At 38.9% G+C, this 26,625-nt stretch overlaps 1 protein-coding gene across 2 annotated transcripts in view; it reads right to left on the bottom strand.

Moving 5' to 3' along the window:
- VPS41 (VPS41 subunit of HOPS complex) overlaps positions 1–26,625 on the bottom strand; it is a 411,778-nt gene that overhangs the window by 46,234 nt on the left and 338,919 nt on the right. For both annotated transcript variants that reach the window (XM_080611180.1, XM_080611179.1), the window contains 4 exons: positions 15,537–15,611; positions 9,972–10,034; positions 8,746–8,811; positions 31–150 (listed from right to left, as the gene is read on the bottom strand). In XM_080611180.1, the coding sequence (XP_080467306.1) occupies positions 31–150; positions 8,746–8,811; positions 9,972–10,034; positions 15,537–15,611 (324 nt within the window). The remainder of the gene's footprint in view (positions 1–30; positions 151–8,745; positions 8,812–9,971; positions 10,035–15,536; positions 15,612–26,625) is intronic.

Raw genomic sequence — 26,625 nt, 5'->3', positions numbered from 1 at the left:
GTTCATTTGACTGAGGTGACAAATACTTACCATATTATTGGCCCAAGCAATTAAGTGTCCTCTCCATTTTACATTTCTTATATTTCCTTCCCCTTCATGTAAAACCGAAGGCTTCCATCTATTCATCCAGCCTCTCTCATATAACAGCAACTAGAAGGAAGTGCAACAAGAAATACTTCTGTGACACAGTGCTGTACACAAACATAACATGGCAGGTAAATTTTGCTTCATTATCCCTTACTCTTCTTGGATTCAAGGGGAATAAAAAATACACACCTATCACAAACCAAAAGCAAATAAAGTCAAACATTTTCATACAGTACACAGCCATTGAGAATCTTGCATACTACAGAATTCAACCTACTTCAGTGATAATTTTAACAAGCAGACCTTCCATCAAGTTTCTCTGAAGAAAGTATAATTATTTCCATTTTAAAGATATATGGCCTTCCACAGGGCTCTAGACATGGTATGTGTTAGTCCCACATATGCAAACTGCACTGTACCACAAGTGCTGCTGATCGCAAAACTTGTATGATTGGGAATCCCTGGTTCTGCAAATAAGGAAGTTATTTTAGAGTATCTAAATGCATAGGAGATGTTATGAAATGCTTTGCAGCAGCAAAGAAAAACCCAGCTACGTGCAGACAGTTTGCTCAAAAGCCCACCTCTTTTACCAGTTCCTGTATGGCTTCAGGAAATTATTTAGTAGGATTATAACATGGAATCACTTTAGGTGATGCAAAGTGCAGTGCTCACGGGGATACCCAAGTAAGAAACTGAAGCACCTACAAAGATCATACTCTAAGGTACCAGTGCTTTGCATGAGTACATCCACGTACAGACATATGCAACCTGAACCCAAGCTCACATGAGTGCACAATGACCACTGAGAGATCTAAAACCTGCAAGGACTTTTACCACAATAAAACATAAATCAAGTACCTGTGTATTTCCCATCTAAGTTCCAGCTAGACATGCTTTTTCTATACATGGTTTCCTACCACCTGTATATGAATAAATGTGTCAAATGATAAGACACTAGCTGTTTAAAGTAACACCTTTTAACAAAGTACGAGATTTTTAACAGCAATTACAGACTGCCTCTCTCTCCTAAAGCCACAAGATGGCACCAAAAGACAAGTATTGTCCCCAAAAGTTTAAAAGCGTCACTACCTATCATAGTCTATCGGAAAGTTTTGCCTGAAGTGCACTGCAAACATCAAACTTCACACTGAAGCCTACCCAGCCACTTAAACCCCGCCCAAAAATAACTGTGTCCTTCACATAGCTCACATTTCCACCTATGAAAAGGCTACTGAATAGATCTTGTACAGCAACCAAGGCAAGAGACTGAAAGAAGGGGTAACATCTATGCACGTAAGACAGTTCAAGAGGGATTTCCATTAGGAGGCTGGTAGGTGGACAGGAAACACAGGCTAAGAAGCCCTCAGCCCAAATCAGCTCCACTCAGAAACTGAGGATGTCATTAAAAACTAAGCGCTGTGCTGATCCAGACTTTAATTTTTTTCCTAGTTCTGCCACTTGGATGCTTCTTTCACTAGCAGCAAAATACACTGTATTTTCATCTGGACTTACTGAACAAGACTTGAGAAAACTGATGCAGATGACATGAAAGGCTGAAACTGGCTGATGTCGATTATATTAACTGAACTTTGAATCTTTTCTTCTTGTGACTGAATCATGATTTAAGTTTGTTTATTACACACAAGATCCAGAGCGAGCTCAGAATGACACTTCACAGCTGTTCTGTTACTGTTCCTGGTTTGTGGACGCCATGCTTTCTCATGACTCTATTTGAGTGAGAAACTGCACAGAAAATAAATGACTTGAGAAAGAACTGTGAGGAGAAAAGGAAATTAGAAAAAATCCTGCTTCAGTCTATGCTCAGCTGTAAGCACGTGCTTAATTCAATTCTTAGACCAAGGCAGTAGAAGACAACAGTCTGATATTGTCTGTAATAAAGATGGGAAGTGAATCTGGATCACTGCAGCACCCAGAATTTCATTTCCTATCAGCAAATGTAATAGGTCCAAAACTGAAGCAAAGGACACTCAAAACATGCTTTACTTATTTATCTGCCATGCAATTATCGGCATTTTATTGATATGCATAATGTGATTTACCTCTTATTTCTTACAGCAATGACACCTGGAAACTGAATTACTGAACCCAGAACTTTGCTATGTGCTTTGGAACTGCTATCCATCTCTCTCAAAATAAGCAGCCTAATTTATTTCTTAGACTTCCTTTCTGTCTTCACATTGAAATGTTTATGGCACCAGAAAACCATTTAAAACTTCAAGAGAAGCTCCACACATAACAAAAATCCACAGTTTCTGGAAGGGCTCCTCCTACCACCTCCCTCTCTTTTTAGTAAGGGAAAAAATATTTTAGGACTTTACTTCCCATAAATCCCATATTTTGGCAGTCAGCATTCACAGTACTTATATTTCAACAGCAGCCACAAAAATCACTTCCTTTCATTCTCTGCAATACAGTTTATATTTTCCCCTTTATGATTTGCTCTGGTAAATCTTTCTAGTCCTTTGATACAATACAGCAGTGCTTAGAACACACTTCTAGCATCTCTTGCATGTTCCACAACATAACACAGCTAAAATAAAACAAACTTTGACTTCAAATTCCTTCATAGTACATTGCAATCTTCTGATAGTACACTAATTATTTTGCCACTCTCCTTAAATGTTTATGCTTGTGCACTGGACCATTAAGGAAAATGACACACTGAAATGTGTAAGACGAGGATGGTGAAGGGCACTTTTTGGTTTTAAAAACAAGTGGATATAATTCTGTTGGATTCGTGAATGCACCTCTCTCTATCTTTCACTACCAGATTAACCTCCTCCAAACAGAGCTCAAAACTCTTTCAGTGTGCATCCGCTAAAGCGACTAGACTAGTACTTGGATTTAATGAAGCCTCTCATGCAATTAGCATTAACACTAATTACATGTAATCCCAGTCTTTCAACTATGTACAGCAATTCTCAATCCTCTGAACAAAGGGGCAAATTATTTTCCTTGTCCTGTTTTTTGTTTGCCTTAGCATGAAGATGTGCTTACCTGTGGCATCTGTTCTGGTTTTTGGCATCTGTGTCACCAATCTCTTCCCTTAGTCAGGCAAGATCACAGAAAGCTCTGTAATGCTACTGCCCTGGTTACAAGTCATCACTACAGGTATTTATTGTTTTCAGCATATAACCAACATTTACGGGCACAGACAAGATTAACAGATATCCAGGAGTAATACAGAACAGCAATGCTACACTAAGACTTACTGTTTAATCGTGTATCCCTAGGAAAAAATATAGCAGCAATAAAAAATTATCACTTCTGTTTGGAATACCAATGGACTGGATGAGCTCAAATGAGACAGAGAATAATGTAAGCCTCAAGTTTTCAACTGAAGATGAGTTTTCGAAGTACCATCACAAAGCACTGTTGGCTAAGAAGCTGGGGGTGGATGGAGGGAAGGGTAGTATGTGCAGTCAAGCGAAATCAAGCAAGGAGGCAGCAGCAGACACCACCAGCACTGGGATGCAAGCGATGGAAACTGAGATATGAAACAGGAGCTGCTGCTGTAGTTCCTGGATAGAGAAGCTAAACATTTTGAGATGTTTAATACAAACAAATGCCATAGCACTTTTATTAAACTGTACTTTTAATAACTGCTAGATTCCAGCTGTTGCCTGTTCACAAAGGACTACAGAATTAACAACTTCGAAAGCAAGTCCTGCAGCCTTGGAGGAAGAGACACAAGGTCTCACACATTTCACCTAGTCAGATCCTCTTTGCTTGCCACCTCAGGCTATGAAAAGTTTTCTACACAGACATTTGGAAAACACACAACTATAGATTACACGCACACAGGACTATGATCCACTCCCTCTTCACACAAACCAAATTTGTGTGCAACAGAGCCAAGGAGAATGTTTTGTTTTCTGCAATAAAGAAGAAATGCACATCGAAGTAACGATAAAGAAGAAATGTAAGCCAAGTAATCTGCTTATTAAGCAAACAGCACATCACTACACATCAAAGTCTCATCTTTTCAGTAATATGGGCTACATCTGGGCATTATACATTGCAGAAAGCAAACCACAGACCTGTATCACTGTGGCTTGCCTGCTGCTAAAGTTTGTTTCCTGCTTATGGTAAATTATCCAATGCATGGAAAAAAAAAATGCCACAGTATTTACTCTTTCTTCACTTAAACCAGACCTTGGAGTATTTACTGACTGCCATTTTATGGCTTACAAAGCAATCTGCCTTTCTTGTCTGGTACCCTTCTACCCAACATAATGCCAAACAGCTGACTATCTGCTTTCTAAAAATGGACTGTGCTGCAAACAGCATCCTGACAATTTAATAATTTGTCAAAGTAGTCCAACCAGTTATTATGAAGAACATATCATAGGGTTCAGAGGTAAAGGTCATCTACTTACTCACAAAGCAAAGTGCATCTGCTGACACTAAAAAGCAGACAATTAAAAAGAAAGGAAAAAGTCTGAGACATTCCCTGGCAGACTTGACTTTAACACACAGATTCCACCACTCCTAAGAGCAGCTGCAGACCCCAAGAATGCTGTTCCTCTTCCTGCTCATGCATCGCTTGCAGTCGCTGTCCTTTCTCTGTATATGGTGTCTTTTTACATTGGTGTGTACTGAGATGACAAGGGGGAATGGCTTTAAACTGACAGAGGGGAGACTGAGATTAGACATTAGGAGGAAACTCTTCCCTGTGAGGGTGGTGAGACACTGGCACAGATTGCCCAGAGAAGCTCTTTGCTAGTTCTGTCTCTTTATAACCCTGTGGATATAATGGATACTTGCACTTTGCAGTAACGTTCACTTAGTTGATGTGCTGGGAAAAAACAGCACTCTAACAGTTAAATGAAGAACACCTTGTTTTCAGCTTTAGCACCCTCATTTAGTTAGGATTTACCCTGTTATTTTTTAAGATGAGACCCTTTTTTACAAGGTAGAAGGTTATGGCCTTCAATAGCATAGAATTTGTTTTTTCCCTTGCTTGGAAGTTCTGATGTCTACTCTGGACAGGAATGCCCTGTTATTTACAATATACGGTGTTATTTCAGGGCTACCATCATCTGTCAAGTCATCTCATCAATGGTGCTGTAGTTAATTGCAGAGATAAGGGGGAGAGGAACAGGGAAGCACCTCTATTTAGGATGATACCTCTTCCTTCTCACTATGATCGTGTCAACATTTCCACAGTACCTGCCTTGTTTCTAGGCACAGATAACATTCATTCAATAAAAAAAAAAAGTGTGAAAGAACCAGCTCAAAACAGAAGTCAATGATATTATCTCAAGCTTAATGAAAGTTCTTTACTTTTAAAAACTAGTGCTTTATCATAGAATGGTTTGGGTTGGAAGAGACCTTAAAGCTCATCCAGTTCCAACCCCCTGCCACGGGCAGGGACACCTTCCACTAGAGCAGGTTCCTCCGAGCCCCTTCCAACCTGGCCTTGAACACTGCCAGGGATGGGGCAGCCACAGCTTCTCTGGGCACCCTGTGCCAGTGCCTCAGCATCCTCACAGGGCAGAACTTCTTCCTAACATCTAATCTCAATCTGCCCTCTGTCAGTTTAAAACCATGGCCCCTTATCCTGTCACGACATGCCTGTATAAGGAGTCCCTCTCCAGATTTTTTATAGGCTCCCTTTAGGTGCTGGAAGATTGTTCTCAGGTCTCCCCAGAGCCTTCTCCAGGCTGAAAATTTGTTAAGTAAACAAACTAAATTGTTTAATTATTTCATAATACAATTTAGGGGAAAACTGCTCTTAGACGAATCTAGGATATACCTAGTTAAGCAACTGTGCAAACACACACAGAGTAGAGTTAAGCTTCCAACAGTCTGCAATGATTTAAACAGCTACTCCAGGGAGCACTGCTCTTAATTCAGCTTTAGGTCAGGCTGAGCTTCTAAGATGTGGCAAATCTCAGCATCACACAACCATTCACCCAACTTCTCAACCCACCTGTGTTGAGACCTGAGGAGCTGCACTGCTATCCCTGAAGCACATCACTTAGTCTTTTCCCTCCTCTATCTCTACATTATTTTTTTAAAGACTTTTATACACCTTGAACATGTGCAAAATGCTCTGCAGAGGGTCTTTAAACTGAAAAGTGTATTTTTCAGACATTTTATATTGGTATGAAGAACTGCTTCTCAAAAAACTGGGGAGGTGGTAATTGACAATTATAGTCCCCCCCATCCATTCATTAAGGATGCTATCATAACAGATTCGTGGCTATAAAATTAATAAATTTAAGCATATCTTAAAGTGGGTTTTTTTGAGATGAGACAAAACAGAATGTAAAGGTCAGGAGGCAAGTTCTTGCTTCATGTGTGCATGTGTGCGTACTTTGGCTTCTTTATTTTGTTTCACTGTAAACCAAAATCAGCATGAAATTAAAGAAATAAAGAACATTTTTACAAGGGCATGTAGTGATAGGACAAGGGGGGGGGTGAGGGGATGGTGGTCCCTTTCAGCCCAAACCATTCTATATGATTCTATGAACATCCTCTCATGTTCTGAGATGACAATGTTCGTAATACAGCTAGAGGTGTTTGAGGAAACGACCACATTTCCTTCTTGGTTCTTTTATTTGCTCAAGTAATTTTTACAAATAATTTAAAAACCCCACAAACTCCAACATTTAAGGTGCTGATTTACATTACGTCACCACCTCCCAGAACAACAAAAACCAAAGTCAGACCCTAAAACCCTTTGATGAGAAGTTTACACACTTGACACTCTGTTTTTGAATGCAGCTCAGGCAAGGAGCATAGCATGAAGGCTTTAAGCCAAATTCTTCTCTTAAGCTTCAACCAAACTGAGGCTAGCCTTACCTCTATCCTTACTGCTGTCCTGTCTTGGTGCACGTGGCGAAGCAGGCAGCATGCCTTCCGCCACTGCCTGCTATTAATTATGAAGTTGCTGTGTCACTGCAAAGACCTCAGGAGCCACAGGAATTCCCATTCCCCTCCCTGAAGCTGCTCACCCAACTACACGACCTCCAGACACAGGGAGAGATGCGAGGTCACAGCTTGAGGTGGTACGCTTCAGCCTTTGCTTTTGCAGACCAGCTCCCTGTCGCCTGCTGCCCCCCTACAGCTCTTGGGCTTCATACTTAGGGAGAGATGCAAATAAAAAGCAGGGATGTTTTTTTAAGGCCTTTGCCTTTTCAGAAAGGAAAACAAAACTCCTAGATCAGCATGCAGGTGAAATTTAACTTTCTGAATTTTCACAGAGCATTTTGCTGTTGCCTTTATATAAGCACATATGCTCCTTCTGGAGGAAAGGAGAAAAAGGGGAAGGGTTTCTACCACAAGGCTAAGAGCTTTTATTTGTTGGGCTTATGTATCAATAAAACCTAATTACAAGTGTCGAGGGACATTGGTTTCAATGCTAAATACCTAATGTTAAGATGTCAATTAAAGTTTTCCTGAAAAGAAAGTTCCTCAGCAAAAAAATGAATGCATTAAGACCGGGTATACCATTCCCCAGAGGACAGAATATAAAACAACCTGTCAAGTAATCAAAGATAACCAAAGAGAATGTGTTAACTCCCTGATGTTTTTTTCTGTTCGGCATCAGGTGAATGCAAGCTCTTTTACTACCTGACGGAGCCCTGTTCTATTAATTCCCTGTTTCTCTCTTTCCATACCCTTTTATCAGCACTAAAAAGCTTCACAAACTGGTGGCTGACAAAGACATACACTGACTGTGCATTATTCTAAGGACAACACCAACTCTGACCAGCCAGAAAAAGCTGTCAAGCACACATGCCACTTAAAAGCAAAATAAAAACACTGCTATGCTTTGAAACATACTGAACTGTTAATGAAAACGAAGTTGTATTCAGCACTAGAAGTCTATATTTCTTACACACTGGTAAGGGAGAGCCACGGCATTCAGTTTGATGCATCTATAAGTGAGGATTGTTCATCCTTAATTCATAAGAGGAGGCAACAGGAAAATTCAAGAAACAGTTCCAAATCAAACTTTTCATATTTTGAGTGAAAAGATGCAATGACATACAAGATACTTTAAGGACCTGGGAACAGCTGGTGTCTGGAAATCAGACTTGCATCCTACACCAATAAGACACTTAACGCACATTTAAAGTAACAATTGCCCCAAGTTGAAGACATTAATTAGACAGATGCAAGCACGTAAAAAAGTGGGAGCTGTAGTCTAACAAGAGCTGCCCTGAATTACTTCAAATACAAACAAATGAAAAACCCACACCACGAACTAGAAATGATGAAGATACTTGGGGTTGTTTACTTAAGAGAAAAAAAATCATAGGTAAAGCAAAAGAAAAATCCCAAACACCAAGACCAACCTGCATTGGAAAAGACCAGTATAAGGTCTAAATTCTGCTCCCACTTCAATAAATCAAAATGAACAGAGAAAGTCTGGACAATGTAAGCAGAAGTATTTCTTCTCTGAAACTCAACTTGCTGCAACACTTTTTTAACCTAAAAAGTGCATTTCCCCACCCCCTATCCCTCTGGAATTAGTCTTAATTAAGTAAGAATGTTTTGGAATACAGTGTATAAAGAGAAGCAAAAAGCTGAATTCTTTCCTCTAGGTGTTACAAATCACACACACAACTTCCTGAGCTATTTTTAAAAGCTGTTTAAAGATAGCCTAAGTTCACAACTGCTTACCTTTTTCCCTCCTGTTACAAACTGCTTGAAGTGGGATCGCACAAAATGAGGATGAACAGCAACAATCTGAGGGGGAGGAAGGAGAAGAACAAAAAAAGAAAGAAGAGGATTGTGGCTTAAATAAGAGTTTACAGGGAGCACCACATCACTTTTTCAATTAAATAAACCTTTGGCAAGTATCAAGTATTACATCTGAGTTCTTGCTCTGAAATAGAGCCTAGCTGTTTCAGACATCTCTGTTCGTTTTTCCTAGAAAAGAAGAAAATTCTCTGTATTATATGGCATGTGACAAGTCACACACCTGACACTGAGGGCCCCGTTATACCAAATAACTACTCTTTTTTTGCACAGCAGGTAGCGGAATTAGGACTGTGCAGCAAGGGACAGCTGCGAGCAAGAGTTACTCCTATTAAGTCTTGTTGGAGGCCTGCCCACAGGGTACACACACTTCAGCCCTGTGGCAGGACAACCTCTGTAGCATAAGCAGAACTTAAACAGCCTTTTTGCCTTGCATGTTATAGGTCAAGAGTAGGAGATCCAAATGCAAGAGCAGTAAGGCCCTAGGAAGCAAGTGAGTCACACTGGATGTGTGTGAAAACTTAAAGACCTCATTCCCTTCTTCCCCCTCCAAGAGCGGCTGCACCATGGAAGACCCCAAGCAGCAAAATGCAATCATTTACCCACATCGCTTTTAATCCTGCAAGAAACATTTCCATTTAAAAAACCTAGATCTTCCCATATACCTACTAGAAAGTGCTTTTTCAACATCCAGGCAGCCACACGTCTCTTGAGCAGGGTGTAACTGAGTTTTCCCTTCGGACAGGGTACATCAGCATCACCACCCATTCCCTTATCCCAAGGCAGGTTTAACAGGTATGAATTGCTTGCCAAATTATTGACCTCCCAGTTAGCAGAACCCTCCGAATTTCTATTACAGAGGTACAAATAAAGAAATACGTTGAGGCAGATAACAGCTGAACCAGGACACTTTCACTTTGCCTTTTGTATTTGAAAAACTCAATCATACTTTTTACAAAACCAAGATTGGCTTTCTTCCTGCCTAACCAGATCAAAAGCTTTTATATTGAGATAGATAACTATTTCCCAGTGACTTGAATAACATTACAAGGAAGCGGCATTCCTCTCTCTCATTTAGATTCAATGTGACCTTTCTGTTATTAAAGATGACAACAACACAATTACTAAAGATTAAAACAAGCACTTACTTTAATAGGACAGTCAAACGTCTCATGAAACTCTTCCGCTGAATACAGTCCAAACACCTGCACCTAAAGAAGTATAAAAAAAGACAAAAATCGTTACCTAATAACCTCTTGACAATTAAAGGTGTCTGTAAATCAGAAACTAGAAGATTAATTTGAATGCTTAAAGTTACATCTTTTTTCCTAAAGAAAAAAAAAAGGTCATATTTCACAATTCAGAGTTATATTGAGACATTCTGGTCTTCTGTTATGGACCATCTCTGACTATTTGCAGCAGTGCAAAAGTATTTATTTGAATCTTTTCTTTTTCTTTTCTTTTTTTTTGCTACAAAGACAGCAAAACCTACAAGTTCCTTTTGCTTTAGGCTGATCAAATCTGTTTAACAGATACTGATCTAAGTAAGGTACGAGCAACATAATAACATTCAGGAGAAGATAAATTAAAAACTCTTCCTTTCTGAGAAAAACTGTAGGATTTTTTCCCCTTCAAGCAATATAGGGTTTACATAAGAAAAAATAAACTTGTGACAATAAAGCAAAACCAGCCTGACAACCAAGCCCTGTAATGTTTCTCGGCATTCTTTCCTCAGCCCAAGTGTATTCAGTGCTATTTTGTTTTATTCCATGACCACTGGAAATGTCTTTCTCTGAAGATTCCTCCCTTCCCATCTATGCTGATGTCCCAATACATTTAATAATCAGCACGTAAGTTGTAACCATGGGCCATCAGAATATCTAGCAGGATTAATCCATCTGAAGAAGGCTCAACATTTAAAACCAAAACCAAAACGAGCAAACAAAACCCCAAGTATGTTTCTACTCTCAAGAGAATTACATAATTTTAAATGTTTTCTTCCCTTTACTTATAGAACAGGCACAGAAGTATCAAGTATCAAGAAATACTACTGTGACTTAGATACTCCTGACTATGGAATAGGCTTTCTCAAGCTTTAAGTACAAGCTTCTTTATCCAATAGGCAACGTTCTTACTGCCAGTTCTCAGATGAGTCAGTTGACAACTGAGTTCCTGCAAAACTTAGGGAGTAAAATAGGGCTGAAGGCTTATGGCCAAGAATTAGCAACGGATTTACTAAGTATGATTTGCACAAAGAATAACAACTGGTTTGCCATTTGGTTGTGATTTTAGAAGTTTCCACCAGCTGCCAGAAGCTGTTGGAAGTGGGAGAAGGGAGAAAAAAAAGAAAGAGCATCCCATGGATCGATTGGTGGAAAACTGTGATAGCAAATGTACTCTAAAAGGTTCTCAGGGTTACTCAGTCATCCTTATTTTCTGGAAAAAATAATCCCTTCAGTAACTCTGCTCTGCATGTTCAACAAGTTGAACTCTAAGATCCAAGAGATCTTTTAACTTTACTTCTTTCTCTCTCCACATTCCCTTCACGATACTTTCGGGAAGAAGGGAAGGGGAAGAACCAAAAAAGAAGAGTAACAAAAAACCCCCACAGAAACCACTAGATGAAGATCTGCAGAACAAAGCCATTAAATCCAACTAATAGGCCACAAAAAGTGAAGTTTAATAGCTCTAAAAATATCTGTTCAGAGGACAAGAACCCCCAAAATTCCCACAGACAGTGAAGGAGACAGTAAACATACTGGACTTCAGGTAAAGTTCGAGAGGAACTAAGCCATCAGTGAGGAACTAAGGCATCCTCAGAGTGGCTCAAAGTTCAGCCATCTCAGCAAAGTTAAAAACATCTCAAACCACCTCATCTCCCTTTCAAGCTTGTCTCCTGGATACATCTCCTAAGCAGCATTATCAGCTCTGCCCATTACTCATTAGCGAATACACTGCTTCTAACAACACGCTTTAAAAGTACTGCTGCATGCACTGTGTAGGGCTGAGCTACTGCTCCAAAGGATTAGAAAATCAATATTTGGAGACAGTGAGATGTATCGCAAAGCTGTGATTATGTAAAGCCAACCAAAAGCTTGTATTTGAGTTGGGCCTGGCTGCAAGCCTAGAAAACCTTCGGGCTGATGTCTAGAGGATTTTGTTTCCTGGGTTTTTGTTTTCATCAGTTGGCACAGCACAGCCAATGCAACAGACCAAACAAAATAAGAAACAGAGTAAGGATCAAAAAAGAGAGGGAAAAAAAAAAGTAGGAAGAAAAAGAAGAGACATGGAAATAAGGCTAAAACACAACACTGCAAATTCCAGGGAAGCAGAATCCTCAAAAATGACAAAACACCTCTCCCAAATTACAACTTATTAATGAAACTTAACATGAGCAACAGTGCCTTCAACATTTTCATAATACTGCATCAAACATGGCAATGATGCTCCTTTAAGAGCATGAAAACAAAATGGAGCCAGTTAACTAAGGAGGAAAAAACAAAGCATAAAATACATGTCATCATGTCTACTCTAGGGACACCATATAACAGTTTATAACTTCTTAATGTCTTTTATTCTTCAGAGAGAAAGTGATTCTTTTGATATTACATACCCATATTGGATTTACCTATTTCTACTTTCTATGCCCACTCAGATCGTGATGGTTTTGGGTAGCTGGAAAAAGGATTTCACAATGAAAGTCCACTATATTTTGCCAGTCTCATTTTCAGTACACAGAACCCACCACTGCAGTGCATCCAGACTTAGCTGTTTCTTTGCTTCTACATATGGAAGAAGCAGCCAACTTTCAGCAACCAAAAGCCAGGCAAAGGGTGCAAATCATATCACTGTTACGAAATCACATAAAAGCATTAGCAAAACAGGGAGTCAGATCCAGGGTTTTCAAGACACCATACAAGTAGGCAAAAAGCTAGCCTGAAATACCCTCCACAACTCTCAAGTTGCAAGCCTGCTTCCCCTTCTATTCATTCCAGCACCAACATTCTCCTTTTATACCTAATGTTTCAACGCCCAGACATTTTCCCCAGCCAGCAGCCAGACTAGAGTATTGGTGGTGGTTTTGATTTCTGTTCCTTTCCATGCCAGTGGTGACCAACTACAGATGAGTTCATTAGCAAGTAAGACTTTCAAAGAGCCAAACGTACAGTACAGAGAAGCTGCAAGTGGCTTTTCTGGCCAACAAAGCACTTGTTGGCCACATACGACACATAAGTACCAGGTCTTGACATTAGGTCTGGATGCTGCCCAAGAAGAGTGTTAAGAAGAGGCTTAGAGAATTCCACTGTGCTGGTATGCTACTCTCCCAGTCTCAAAACTAGTTTGAGAGTTGGAAAGGAAAGAAAAAAGTAGTAAAACAAAATACATCAGACTGAAGTAGAAGAAGAAGTGAAGAAGAGGTGAGGAGGGTGTTCTCATCATAAGGCCTTGCTTCAAGCAGACAAACAGTTCCATCTCCCTCATAGTGGATCCACTTTGATATGGGAAAATGCACTCCCTGCCTATTGCAAAAATCTTTTGCAGTGGTCTACAGGACGTAATTCCATTAACTGGTAGAAAATACTTGCATCAACCCAGAGGGCTCAAAAGTTACACATCCTTGCTTTTTGGTTGTTTAAAACCAATTTAAGAAAACCAACCTGCTGCACTTTTTCCTCATTTCTTTCTTTAAAAATAGGATTTCAATATGTTTTCTTATTTATCTGAGTTAATGACAACCTGAAAACCACTTGTACAAGTGTTTAAATTCTTACAATACGAACACTTGTACCACTGTAAGGAAAGACTGTTAAAGTGACACTTTTGTTATGACCCAGATCTTAAAAGTGCTACATTATCTGGTCAGGAATTTCTGCCATTTTCTTGCACAGTAGCACAACATACAATATGCTTTTTCACCCTTTTTAGGGATGGATTCTTTCATAGACACACATCCTCCTGGGTCAAGTGGGAAGTCTAACTTCTAAAAAATCCAGATCTGTCAAATCTCCAAATGAGCTTTGCAGAGTAGAATACGGCAAAGCATCAATGCCCCTGGACTATATGAACACAAATATGATGAATATTGTACTTGCAATACTCCAGCCCTGTGTCAAAACCATTACCAGAATTAGCCCTGGCTTGGGAATCATAGTTTACAGTGCCTTGTATAGCATGTAATGTCACATACTGGATCTACATTAGTGATTTCACTCAATGAAGACAGAATCACCATTTAAAGTACCGGAGTCTTTTCAAATGCAGCCACACCAGAGTAGGGATTATGGATTTTTTTTAATGTTTCTGAAATGATGCATTTTTAATATGTATTTAATATATGTTAAAATGTGCATGATCTCACTGCAACATACATGTTTCAAGTCAGTAACCCCCAGTCACATTTGAGGAGCCCTTTACAGCAAATGCCTGCTTCTCCCAGCATTCAAAACACCCAAACCAACAATGCTAGCTCAACATTTTTATTACCTTGCACAATTACTGACCCTTCCCTTATCTTGCTCAGACAATTAGGACACTCTTGCTGTGTTTCTCACAGGCTGTAAAATTCTACAACCCACTTTGATAGGCACTAGTATCCCAATTACTGTGTCAAGATACTGACATAAAGATATCTCAGAGAAACAAAAGGCTTGGATACATAAACTGGCTGCCTGCCTGTTGAGGAAAAATAACCCACCTATTTGGAAGGAAAAAACCCAAGCACATACAGTCTAAAGGGGTTGTTTCCCCGTTTTGTCTACTTTAAAATGCTATTTTGTTTTTCATTTACAGAACTTCTTCTATATGGGATGCATCCATCAGGATCACCAACGTCCCTTCTCCTCCCAAGTCTACTCTGTAAGAAATGTTCTCCTCAGTAAGTCAGGTGGATACAGAGAAATGATTTAAATGATATTTTACGCACTGCACTTGTATGTGGGCATTATATTTAAAAAGAAGCCTAAATACACCCTGTGCATTAGAATTTTATCATTACAAACCAACATTAGAAAAGGCTGCCATTGACTTAAAAACAAAAAAGACATTCTTATAAGTAGAAAATCAATCACCAAAACCACTAAATGTCACAGCTCAACATTCCAGAGAAGCACTGATAATTGTTAGTTATACACTGCACAAATGATATATGTCCTCAGTCAAGGAAGTAGGTGCCAGTTTTTTAGGAAACTGTACATGTATTGATTTTACATTTATTTAATGTGGCTGTTGTAAGACACTTTATTCTTCTGATAAACTATGATTGCTTATCAAAAGATTCTATAATTCAAGAGAAACATTCATAACGTGTGTGAAAATGAAAACCACCAGCCCACAGAAATCATGCCCACAAAATCCAATTTTGTGGATTTATAGCAGAAAGGCATTAAACTACTGTCTTGCAGGAACAGCAGAGTAGTCACTGAAGTATAACTGGCACAGCAGTAATGATTAAGGTGACATGTCCTCCTGCCACAGTTGTTAATCAGCTTAATACCAGTTACATTATTGACATACTTGTAATTACTTTTCCTACGGCACATTTGTGCAAAATATATTTGACTTTAATTTTGAGTATTCAAAGGTGAGCTCAGTTCTCAAAATGGATGGTGAAAGTAGTTGTGTTAAATGTAGGAATTAACTCCAGAGGTATCACAATTATCCCAAGTGTAATACTACATGCTACCTTATTAAAGGTATGAACGGGTTTGTTGTACCTTGCCATCTTCTGAGCAAACACCCATGTGCTCTCCACTTTCATCCAGGCTGATCTGATTTATCTTCACTGGGCTCTAGGGAAACAAAAGAAAAGAAAAAGACTACTAAAGATCACTAAAGTTATATCACCAATCACATGTTTCAACTCTGCCCCCTTCCTGAAAGTCATGTCTTGTGTAATGTTTAGTTGCATAAATCAAAATCCCCCACAGAATAGATATTTCTATGACAATGCCAACAACCAGCCTTCTTCCCAGCCCTTTGCCTAACCCAGAAAGTTGGTATTTTTGCAGTTACATGCCTCAGCGTTCTGGAGCTCTCATGAAGTGCCAGGCTCCCAGACCCTGAGCATTTGTGCCTGTGTACCACAGCTGTGCATTCAGACCCCCTCCTGCTACCAAAACTCAGCATAAAACACGCTGAGGACCACAATGCCCCTGAAAATTCTTCTGGTTTGGTCTGATGGCTATACTGGTAATTATTTCTTCCTTCAAATCCCTTCTTCAGCTTTCAGTGTTACCTCCAATAGTGTTCTCAGAAGCGAACATTAGGAGGTATTGAAGTACAACATAGGTGTACTCATTCTCAGACAAATGCTGAGAAGAGCCTGAAGATTGCCCAGATTTAATAGATTTTTCTTTCCCTATACAGATATACTTTTGGTTCTAGCCATAAGGCTATACGCATCTGCTACTGCTTACTTTTTAGCTTAAACATCTATCCTTACCTTAAGTACTAAGGATTACCTTACAACATCATTTGGGTAATATGATGCGTATCCTCTCGCATACAAACCCCATTCAACTATATTCAAGTACCAAGAACCTTCTTATATACCATGATCCTGATTTCACATTCTGGAACAAATACCATTTCAAGCATCATTGAAGGATCTTCGCCCACGTGAGTCTCTCATACATTTAAGAACAACTTTTCGTTCACTCATGAAATTTTGATTGAACCATGAAACAGATCGCTTCTGTGGTTCTGAGCATGACAAAAGAGAAATCTACCATATATTTGTGTGAAAAGAAAGTGTCACTGGAACAGTGCTGGAGTCATGGGTTCACATGAGATGTTACACAACCATGTCTAAAATATCACAGGTTCCTATATATGCTATGGCAGTTGGAATCACATAAAAAGTAGTACATCATAAAAAGTTATATTAAAAACACACTGTCCAGATGGACTATCTACTGGAGATACACTGAGGTCTTCTCAAAGCCTTTGGAAAGCTTTTCCCCATAATCTTTCACACACAAAAAAATTCCATCTCAGGGAAATGAAGCCTTCTTCTCTTCCACCTTGAAGAGAATGCATGTCCAAATAATGTTTCATTTTCTTGAGATTCTTTCTAATCAAAGTGAAACAACTAAGCCTGCACTGAAACACTCGCCTCTTGTGTTGGGAAAAGGATGCTTCCAGCCCTTTTGCTTTCTCACTTCCTTTCATGCAGGAAACACCACTCTTGGTCTCACTTTATGTTATCACAAAATGCTACCTAGAAATATCACAATTACTGCCGGTCACAAAGTGGTCTTTTACTAAAAAGCATTAAAAATAAAAAAATTAAGAATGACAACAGCAATCTCAGGACGAAGTTCATTAGGAACATATAACCCATGTAAATATTACTCAATTAAGAGATTATCTAATCTTAAAACCCCCCACCACAAAACCATAGGCAGCTGCACACAAGATTTTGAGGAAATTATGAATAATTATTTAATTAGCACTACATTGGGTCATCTTTTCTTAACCTAAAGAGAACCCCTAGCTTTAGGCAAACAAGTGAAAACACACAACTTCTTTGTAGTCACAACCATACTTCCAGTACTGCATCAATGACAGTAACACACAAAGTAATTCCAAAGCAACGTAATTCAAATCCGGCAATAAGGAGGACCCCGTTAGTTAGGAAGGGAGATAAAACCACAATGATTAACCTGGAAACAGCTTCAGAATTTCCTACATTGTGGAAGTTCAAGCAAAGAGGGAAGAAGCACCTTCAGCTGAATTTCCATTAGCTGCAGTTTTCTTTCTGACGGAGACATGTTTGGAATTCTGGACAACATAAGTAAGTTTGACTGTTCAAAATCAATAATGTCAAGCTGACACTATAGAACAAAAAAATGTTACCTTAATGGAAGAAAGAAAAGTTGAGGGAGAGGGAGAAAAAGCTAGAAGGCACCTTGCACAAAGATCTAAATGCAGGCTTCTGCAAAATCCTAAATTTAAAGGAAAGGAAAATCAAGTACCTCCAAGCAAAAGTACCTCATGTGATAATCAATTACCTAATGTAAAATGCTTGAAATAAAGGCACTCAGTATGGATTATGTCAGCTCTTCAATTAGGAGTAAATTCACGGCCACTCAGAAAGCTTCTTTTAATTGTGTTCTTTGTGGCAACTCCTTCTCCCTTGACACTCATCATCAACCCACCTTATACTATCAGTCCCTCAGTGGTGAACCTGAGAAATCAATCTGCTAATGTATAATTTGTAAAGCTCCTCTGACTAACAAATGGATAATTGATTCTTTCACAAATGCTGCATCCCAATGGATATGAAATGGATGAACAAGAAACACAAGACTGGATTTCACTCCAAATCTGTGAGAAATGCAATATTTACAAGCTAGGAATCTAAACGTTTTAATAGTTGCCTGCGACTTCATGCCTTTTAGCCACGGTTAGCAGGCAAGCAACATGCACATTAGGAGTGTGAAAAGCAAAGCAGTGTTCAATCATACTTACAGCAAACCTCATTTTACTTCTAGAGGTTCTCATTGCTAATACAACCCCCTCAAGCAGCGTTTTCACCCACCTTTAAGAAGAATTTTCAGAAACTTTTCTTAAATTAACCCAAACATTTTTATTTGTCTATCTATACACACACCCATATACATACCAAAGAAGAAAAACACCCAGAGGTCTTCCCTGCTACATTAATATCAATCTGGATCTACATAACCAACGTGTCGCTGCTCTCCATACTAATTCAAACTGAGCTTGAATTGTAATTGAAAACAAAATAAAGTGCCTATTTTTCATCTATTCATGTTTCCATCTTCATGGCATTCACATAAACAAGCATGTAAAACTCCAGTGTACATCAGTCTGCCAAACCAACCCGCTACTTAAAATGTTACCCTCTGGAGTAATGACTACCATTTTTAAGTTGGTATTATTTGCACCATGGTGGAAGAACTTGAGTACAAAATACTGACGTGTAAACAGAAACTGCCTCAATTAATGTCACAATTAAGCTAAGATCATCTCAAATACAAGCCTTGCTCTAGGCAGGATGACGCTTTGACCAGAGCCCCAAAAATTCAGCTTTTCTATCCATAAATTAGACGTTCTATATACATCAGCACCACTGAATCATGAGAAACAGACAATGCCTTTAAGACTACTGGGGAAAAAAAGGAAACAAACAAACAAAAAACTAGGTGAGTACTGAATATTCTTTCTTCAAGGGCACCTTTCCAATCCAAAATGACACCCTCAGCCCACCTAGAAGAAAGCCTGATTTACCTAACTTGTCAAAAAAAGGAGTTCTATTTTTCAGGGCCTTTTCATTTTGGGAGGTGATACAAGGTGACAGCAAATAAACTGGATAGTGAGAGAGTATTCAACTATTTAAAAAGAAGAAGAAAAGGTGTGCAAGAGCTAAGTACAAATGTGCTACATGTTGTTTTCCCCTGTTTTGACCTAAGAACACTGCTGCCCAGAGATGTCTCACACTGAGGAACTACCTTTAAAAAGAACAAACTGAACCTGCGCACTTTCCTTGCTTCAGATGCTGCAGTGCTGCATTGATTTATGAATATTTTGCATATTTGTAGAGTTTTACTAATACAATAGAGGGAAAAGCAACACAGGAAAGCCAATTCTGATGCTGTACCATGGTTTACCCATAGCAAGGTAAAAGTACATGCACATAAAACTGAGAAACATAGCCTAGTAACACATAGGTTTAAACTAAAAAGGTAGCTTTAAAAGATGCAGAATAAGTTGTTCACGACTGCCTGCAACAGAAGCAGTATACTCAGAATTTACAACACTTAATTTTGATTTGATGAAAATTCAATGAATCTTGATGAAAATTTGCATTTTATAAAAATTCACTAATATCCACACCAGAGGTTTTGTTCAACAGTACTGGCAGAGAAATTCAGGTAAGTAAGTGAGGATTCCTGTTCCAGTGCTCTTCCTATAACACTCCTGAATCTGTCATTCTCCAAATGAAAAATGGGAGATTATATTGGCTACAAGAAAAGGGAGGGGGCAAAGCTGGAGAGAGTAACAAGGTCTGGGACACAGAGCAATAACATTAACTTTTATTTTGTCTGCAGAAAGGCAGACCTTGTCTATAAGAAAGATCTCAAAAGCTTGCCTAAAACTAAGGGAATATGAGGACAAGAAATTTCTCAGATACAGTCTGAGAAAGTGAGAAAGACCAAAAAGCCCACAGTGATTTCAATACATTCCACACCAGTGAATCCCTTAATCTTGTTTGTCAACTACAGGGACTGAGGAAAAAGAAAGAAGAAACATGCAAGGGAAAAAAAATAAGGGATCTCCTTAATTCTGTAGTAGCTGCTAGGTAATCAGAATGCTTGTCTAGGAACAATGGAACTATTACTGAAAACAAATCTGTACTGGAAGCCTACACTGCTTCCTAGGAGAGTTTAACTGTTAGCCAGTTCCTTATAGATCCAAAGTAGAATCTCTTCTCTATTATTATACCAGTGCGTAAGGAGATACCCTCCTGGGAGCTCTGTGCCAAAGCAAACAAACTACTTTTGTTTCCTCTTCTCCTGAAGTCCCAATCACCATCCACTGTGTAACTGTAGGGCTTCAAATACGGTATGTTCTAAGCCTGCCTCTGCTCTCAGTGCTTTCAGTGTATTAAAGCCATCTGAGAATATGAAGCAATATTCCCATCACACATCCATGAGGAGGGCTGAGGTACAGGCAGAGGACTACGAAAGGGCTGCAGGCAATGACTACATATGTCTTACTCACAAGGCCCAAAACAGTGGGAGAAGACTATCTCAGACAATCTGGAGGTTCACCTCACTGATTTCTTTAACAGCTTTCTTCTCAGAATGCTTCCCCAAGCACAATGAAGTTCAAGAATTCACCACTGAGCATTAACTTTCCACACAGGCTACTGAATTATAAATTGGGCTTTGAAGAACAATTCAGAAAACATTGCTAAATCCCTGAGGAAGAAACTTACTGGGGCACTTTCACAGCTTGTTTCTAACAGAATACCACCACCATCATTAATGTATTTAACAGGAGTTTGTAGAATTCTACCCCCTGAAGTAGAAAGCATGAGATTTTTTTTCTCCATTTCTTGATAAGCCACATTTCAGAGACATGACTGAGGAGAAAGGCCAACCAGGTCATACAGTGCAAGTTATTGTCAGGACAGGTTTTCTTTTTTAAGATTATTTTATTGGTGCTTTGACCAAACAACTTTTAAAGAAGCAGCATCTCTTGACTATTCTTCTCGGGGGTCAGGCATTGTTGGCCTAACATCATTTCCAGGAAGGTTGATCACAACAGCCATGATGCTCATACTCATCCCTGACCTAACACAGGACAGAGGACATGACCACATGGAACCTAGCATCCCTGCTTCTCCATACATTCCATTTCATAGCCATTATTTTCTCCACAACTACATAGTTTTCTTACTTCTGTCAGCTCCTGCAATGAAAAACTGTACTAAGTACTTTTTTCCAGTTATTTTAGCCTGTCAACCATTCCACTACATACAATGTTTCCAATTTGATAGCTACTGACATCAGTGAAAAGATCTCTCACCCATGGAATCAGATAGAAGCAGAAATACTATAAGGGAATGAATTCCTCTTCCTGACTGAAAATGACGTAACTAGTCACATCCCTGGCATAAATACTACACTGGGTGATCAATGCTGAAGTTCAGACAACAGCTAGATCACCATTTTCCATGCAAACATTTGGTTATCAACCCTGGTATAGACTGGCACAAGTCAGAGCTATATGCAATAATACACACATTTTCTTCTTACTGGAAGCATTGTATTCTCTTTGGACATCAACTCTGGAACTTCCTTTATTTGTAATTTTATCATCTGGGAAAGTCGCACAAACCCACCAGAGATGCTCAACTATGGTCAGTGTTGAGTGTCTGACTCTTGGCAGGATGCTAAAGACATGCAAATCGAAAATGATGGGGGGGCAAAGAGGAGAGTGCTCTCATATGTAGAAACTATGGATCATAAAGTGCATGGTAATTTACTGTCAGTGGCATATTGCATGCCATATCCACACTGTGACAGTAAGACAGGGAAAGCTAAACCTGAAGATAAATTGATCCTGTGCATCTTCCTCGATGCACTTACATACAAAGAGGTTCTATTTCAATACCAGTGAAGTGTAGACATGATTGCTTATTTAAAAACTTTATTTCAAGTAGATTAAGAAAGCAAAGATTCATTCATTCCTCAATTTTCACAGCTGCTATCTTCAAAACTGCCAAGACCTGCAGCAACTACAAACCTCAATGAGCAACCAGTTTAGGGTTACAGTGGTGAAACTTCCAACACAAAAATAATTATTTCAAACTTACACTTTTATTACAGTAGAGATGGCCAGCTTGGAAGTAGTTACTTTTGTCAGCAGCCACACTGAGGGCATTAACACCCAAAACTGGTCAAATCTGGACTGTCCACTTTTAGCATCAGAAATGCAATAAACAACTGCTATACACACTGTCATGTCTTTTAAAACAAACAAGTCTCATCCTTCAGAAAGGAATCTTTATCAGATCTACAAAGTTCATTATCAATAATATCTTACCCCCACTGGAAAAACATTTAGTTTTGCCTTCATGTTTTGTTCATCATATTATGCCCCTGTTATGTCATTCTGTGTTTTTAATAGTGCTGCTTTTATATTGTTAATGGAAACAAAGGGCTGTAGCTCTATCATTAATGTCAACTTGTATAAAAAACAGTGTCCTCCAGAACTTTGTTCCTTTGGACTTTCTAACTAGGAAAACATTTTCTAATGCAAATAATATTTTATTAATGCCGGAATGCTGAATAATTCTGACAGGCAAACTGCTATTATTTTGTGCATGTAAGTGCCTGCCTTGCTTATTGAGGAAAATGCCATCTAGGTACATAATATCCCATTTGAAAGGAAAACAGTTCTAGGAATCAGCAGTATACTAGCTTCTTAGGAATTAAACCTTTCCAAATCCTCCCTATGCTTTTAAAGGTTGCTAGGGTTTAGAAAATGCATGTCTTTGTTATCAGTCTTTTATGAAGAGACTTCATCAGTGCCACCTGAAACCAGCCACTTTGGTGTTGGTGCTGCTAATAAAAAATCTAAAGCAGTTTGGCCCAGTGGTCCAACTACGTGTCAGCAAAGAGCACTTAGGGGGGCTATGAGACAGATGTGGCACAATATGCTTCTGAGATGACTGGCAAATCACTCGTACCAGTCAACATCACCTGGTCAAACCAGAAATTTCCCAGTAGGGCAGAGACATCCCTGATAGTGGGAATCTGTTCTTGAGAATGGTTCTTTGAATATCAACAAGCAGTAAATGACAAAATAACCTAACAGCATCTAGTCTTTCTTATCAGGGACTAAGCTCTGGAAGGCACAGAAACATATGTGCCTTATTTAAGAATTGTTTGAAATTTGTTGGGAGTTTTTTCAGGCTCTCTTTAAAGTGCCGATTACGCTCTAGAAAAGTAATACCTTGCTTAAGTCAGAGACGAAAAGAATATTGTTGTGCATGGTTGGTTTGTGTGTCTTTGAAATTAGAAACTTTCTGTGCTTTTCTTCAAAACAAATAAATTTTGTTGCCTAATACCGTTGTCCAATTATGGTGCATAGGGCATTCTTTCAGAGAAAAGGTCAGTAATAGTCGCAAACACAAATCACATTTTCTAAATAAAAACAAGATGTAGCATGCATTCAAATGGTACTAAAGCTGGATGGTGAAAGAGAAGAAAAAAAAAACCCAAATGACTGTTTTGACAATATTGATGTTTCTGCATAATGTCACAAATAATTTTGTTCAAAGATATTTGAAATGCCACATGTAAATTCACTTCACAGAATTACAGGCAGGTCCTCTACTTGATCTTCCACAAAAATAGACTCAGGGCTCCTACAAGGTCTGGTGAAGAAAAATGAAAAATACAGTGGAAACTTTGACCTTCCATTGACCAATGATGCTGTATTAAATAGTAAAGTATTCATGTCCTTCATGTTTAGCATTCTCTCACAATGAGATATTTCCCCACACACACCTCAGTATTTTCCAGATTTCAACTTTGAGAAAACACAAAGAATATGATAGGACCCAACCAAGTCAAGAGAACCTGAACTAGTTGCTATGCCGAGATGACTGTGCCAGAACAGTACTCAGTCACAACACTTCACCTCAGTAAGAGGTGACATTAACGAAATCAATGACATTGAAATGGACTTGCTAAGGTACTTTAAATGTAATAACTTTAGAGTTGGTCATGAAATGCAACTGACACACAACAGGATACCTACTCTGTAGAAAAGTGATGGATACTGGAGAATAAAAAGGAAACTTCTGCTATGTTTCTATGTTAAAAAAAAATAGAGGAACAACAATATGCCTTTGGAGAGTAATGAAGTTGTAGAACAATCATTCAGTCTAAAGATGAGGCTGAATGTATCTCTCAAAAGAAGGTACATGAGCAACACAGCTGCTAGTGAAAAGTTTAAAATAGAAGGCAGAAACAATTACAGTCCCAGAAACAGCTGATAAAGTACACCAGCTTTATACGTTAACTGAAACAAATTCAATCTATACCATCCATGTTACTGTCTGTTACTGCACAAGCATGCATTTGACTTATATGAGCTAAAAGCATTCAAGAAATAAAGGGCTAGACCATAAAAGGCCTTCTGTAGCTGAGCCCACACTTCCAACTAAACTTACGTTATTCTGCACTAAGCTACAGAGTTACTGAAGCTACGAGCTTGAAAGAATAATTGAATGAAATGGTCAGGCTTTCCTCAGTTTTGAGCTTATAAAAATTAATCATACATGATACAATTGTTTGAAATTCCCATATTTCATCCATACTCCAAGCAACATTTCTAGCAATAATGAATCCCTTCCACATTCATCTGATCTCTTGGCTTAAGTAAAAATTTAAGCAACATCCCCTTCAAAGGTAGGTTACATACAGTGGATACATGGGCAAAATATCTGTGAGAGGGGTATTTTTGTTTCAGTTGTGTCAGACAAGAAACTCATCTAGACCTACGGAATACCAGCCCTGACACCACCATTTTTAACTGTTTAAGCAAGCTACCTTGCTTCTCTTCCAGTGACTGACACCCAGGTACACCATGATTCCTGCCAAGGAAGGCTCCTAATCTTCAATAGCTCCACAGTTCCTACTGGAAACACTTCAGGTCACAACCAACCTAACAAACACAGTACTAGCACATTGCAAGACATTCCCTCCTAGCCTTTATAACATCCAAAAAGCCAGAATCAGAAAGCCATCTGAGTTACTCCCACAATTGCTGTAAAAACCTCTGGATTTCCAAACCATCTGCAGTTAAAATGAGAAGACAAGCAGACAGAGGCAGAAGAAGGGCTGTTAAATTGGGTGTAGGCACCCAAGTCTTACGAGCAAATTCCCAAAAGATGTCACGTTTTCTCCCATTTTTCCACTGGGCAGAGCTAGGGGTTAACTTAAAGCACTTAAGCCAAAGGACTACACCAGCCATTTGGGCAGGAGATTCCATACAGAGAAAGAAAATCTGTCCCTTGCATAGACACTCACTCCTATTAAAACCTTCATTTTTACTTCGGTTCTTGGAGCCCACATGTATAGCAGCCTGCTTGGTTTTGTACAAAACACAGCATTTCAGCTTCAAATTTAACAGGCTCAGTGACACCCTGCAAATACTAACACACAGCTACCCAGATCTTTACTCTGAATTCTGTTGCTTCACTTCATTTCCCAACTAAGTCTTCTTTCATAGTCTGACAGTGACAACTAAAATGATGTAGTTAAAGTAATAAACAGAGAATTTTAAGTAGCCTGTCAAAATAAGTGACGTTTATATCATCTTATACTTAAACTTATGTAAAGTTCCATTCAAAGTAACTTCTTCATTATACAGTCAAATGCTTAAAGTTACCTTCCCCATTGAAAGATGCTGCATTATCTCTCACAGCAGTTAGTGGGCTCTGCATCATTTCCAGCCAGAGCATTTAGTGCTTAACAGCTGCTCTTCTATCATTAGAAATATGCTCTTCTTGTAATTAATACTCTTTCAAAAGCAAGTCAAGTCAACAGAAACCTCTGACATTTTGTTTGCAATCTGCTGAATTACCAGCAAAATCAGCACACAACTGAGTGACGTTCTAGCAAGCAACACACTTGCAAGGGCAACGATACCACCACAGAAGGAACTCCCCTTTCATTTTTCGAGGTAGCAGAGATGACCTAGTGGTTTGGGATTTCTGCCACTCCAATTAAAAAAAACATAAAGGAACATTTAGTGCTACACAGTGTGAGACAATTAGAAAAAAAATAGTGAGGCCAGCAAAAAAATATGTGGTGAGAAGAAATGCTGCAAGAAGGGGCCTCTACTTAAAGTTTCATTCTTTCTGAAACTCCATCCGTCTCGAATAGCTCACAAACATTGCATGCTAAAAGGGACTTTAATTTCTTTGCACTAACAGAAGCTTTTATAATGCTATTTAGACTATTTTCTAGGCTCATGCATCACCTCTGAAATACCTCCAATGCATTAAACATTTAAATTCCCCCTACTTGTAAAATAGACAACGTTTCCCCTTCTCACAGAGTACCACTGCCACCAGCCACGACTTCTTACTAGTTTTGCTTCAAGCTTGATCATTATTAGAAGACCAGAATGAGGGCAGGTTATCTTGCCCTTTGAAAGGTTTTTGATTTGTTACTTAACTAAACATGTTTGTACAGCTTTCTTCATATCTACAAGTCCTTAATCCACAAGATGTCAGTTGAGGCAATAATTATA

Source organism: Psittacula echo (genome assembly GCF_963264785.1).
Source record: "Psittacula echo genome assembly, chromosome: 2".
Classification (NCBI taxonomy): Eukaryota; Metazoa; Chordata; class Aves; order Psittaciformes; family Psittacidae; genus Psittacula; species Psittacula echo.
This window is presented reverse-complemented; position numbering and strand designations above follow the sequence as displayed.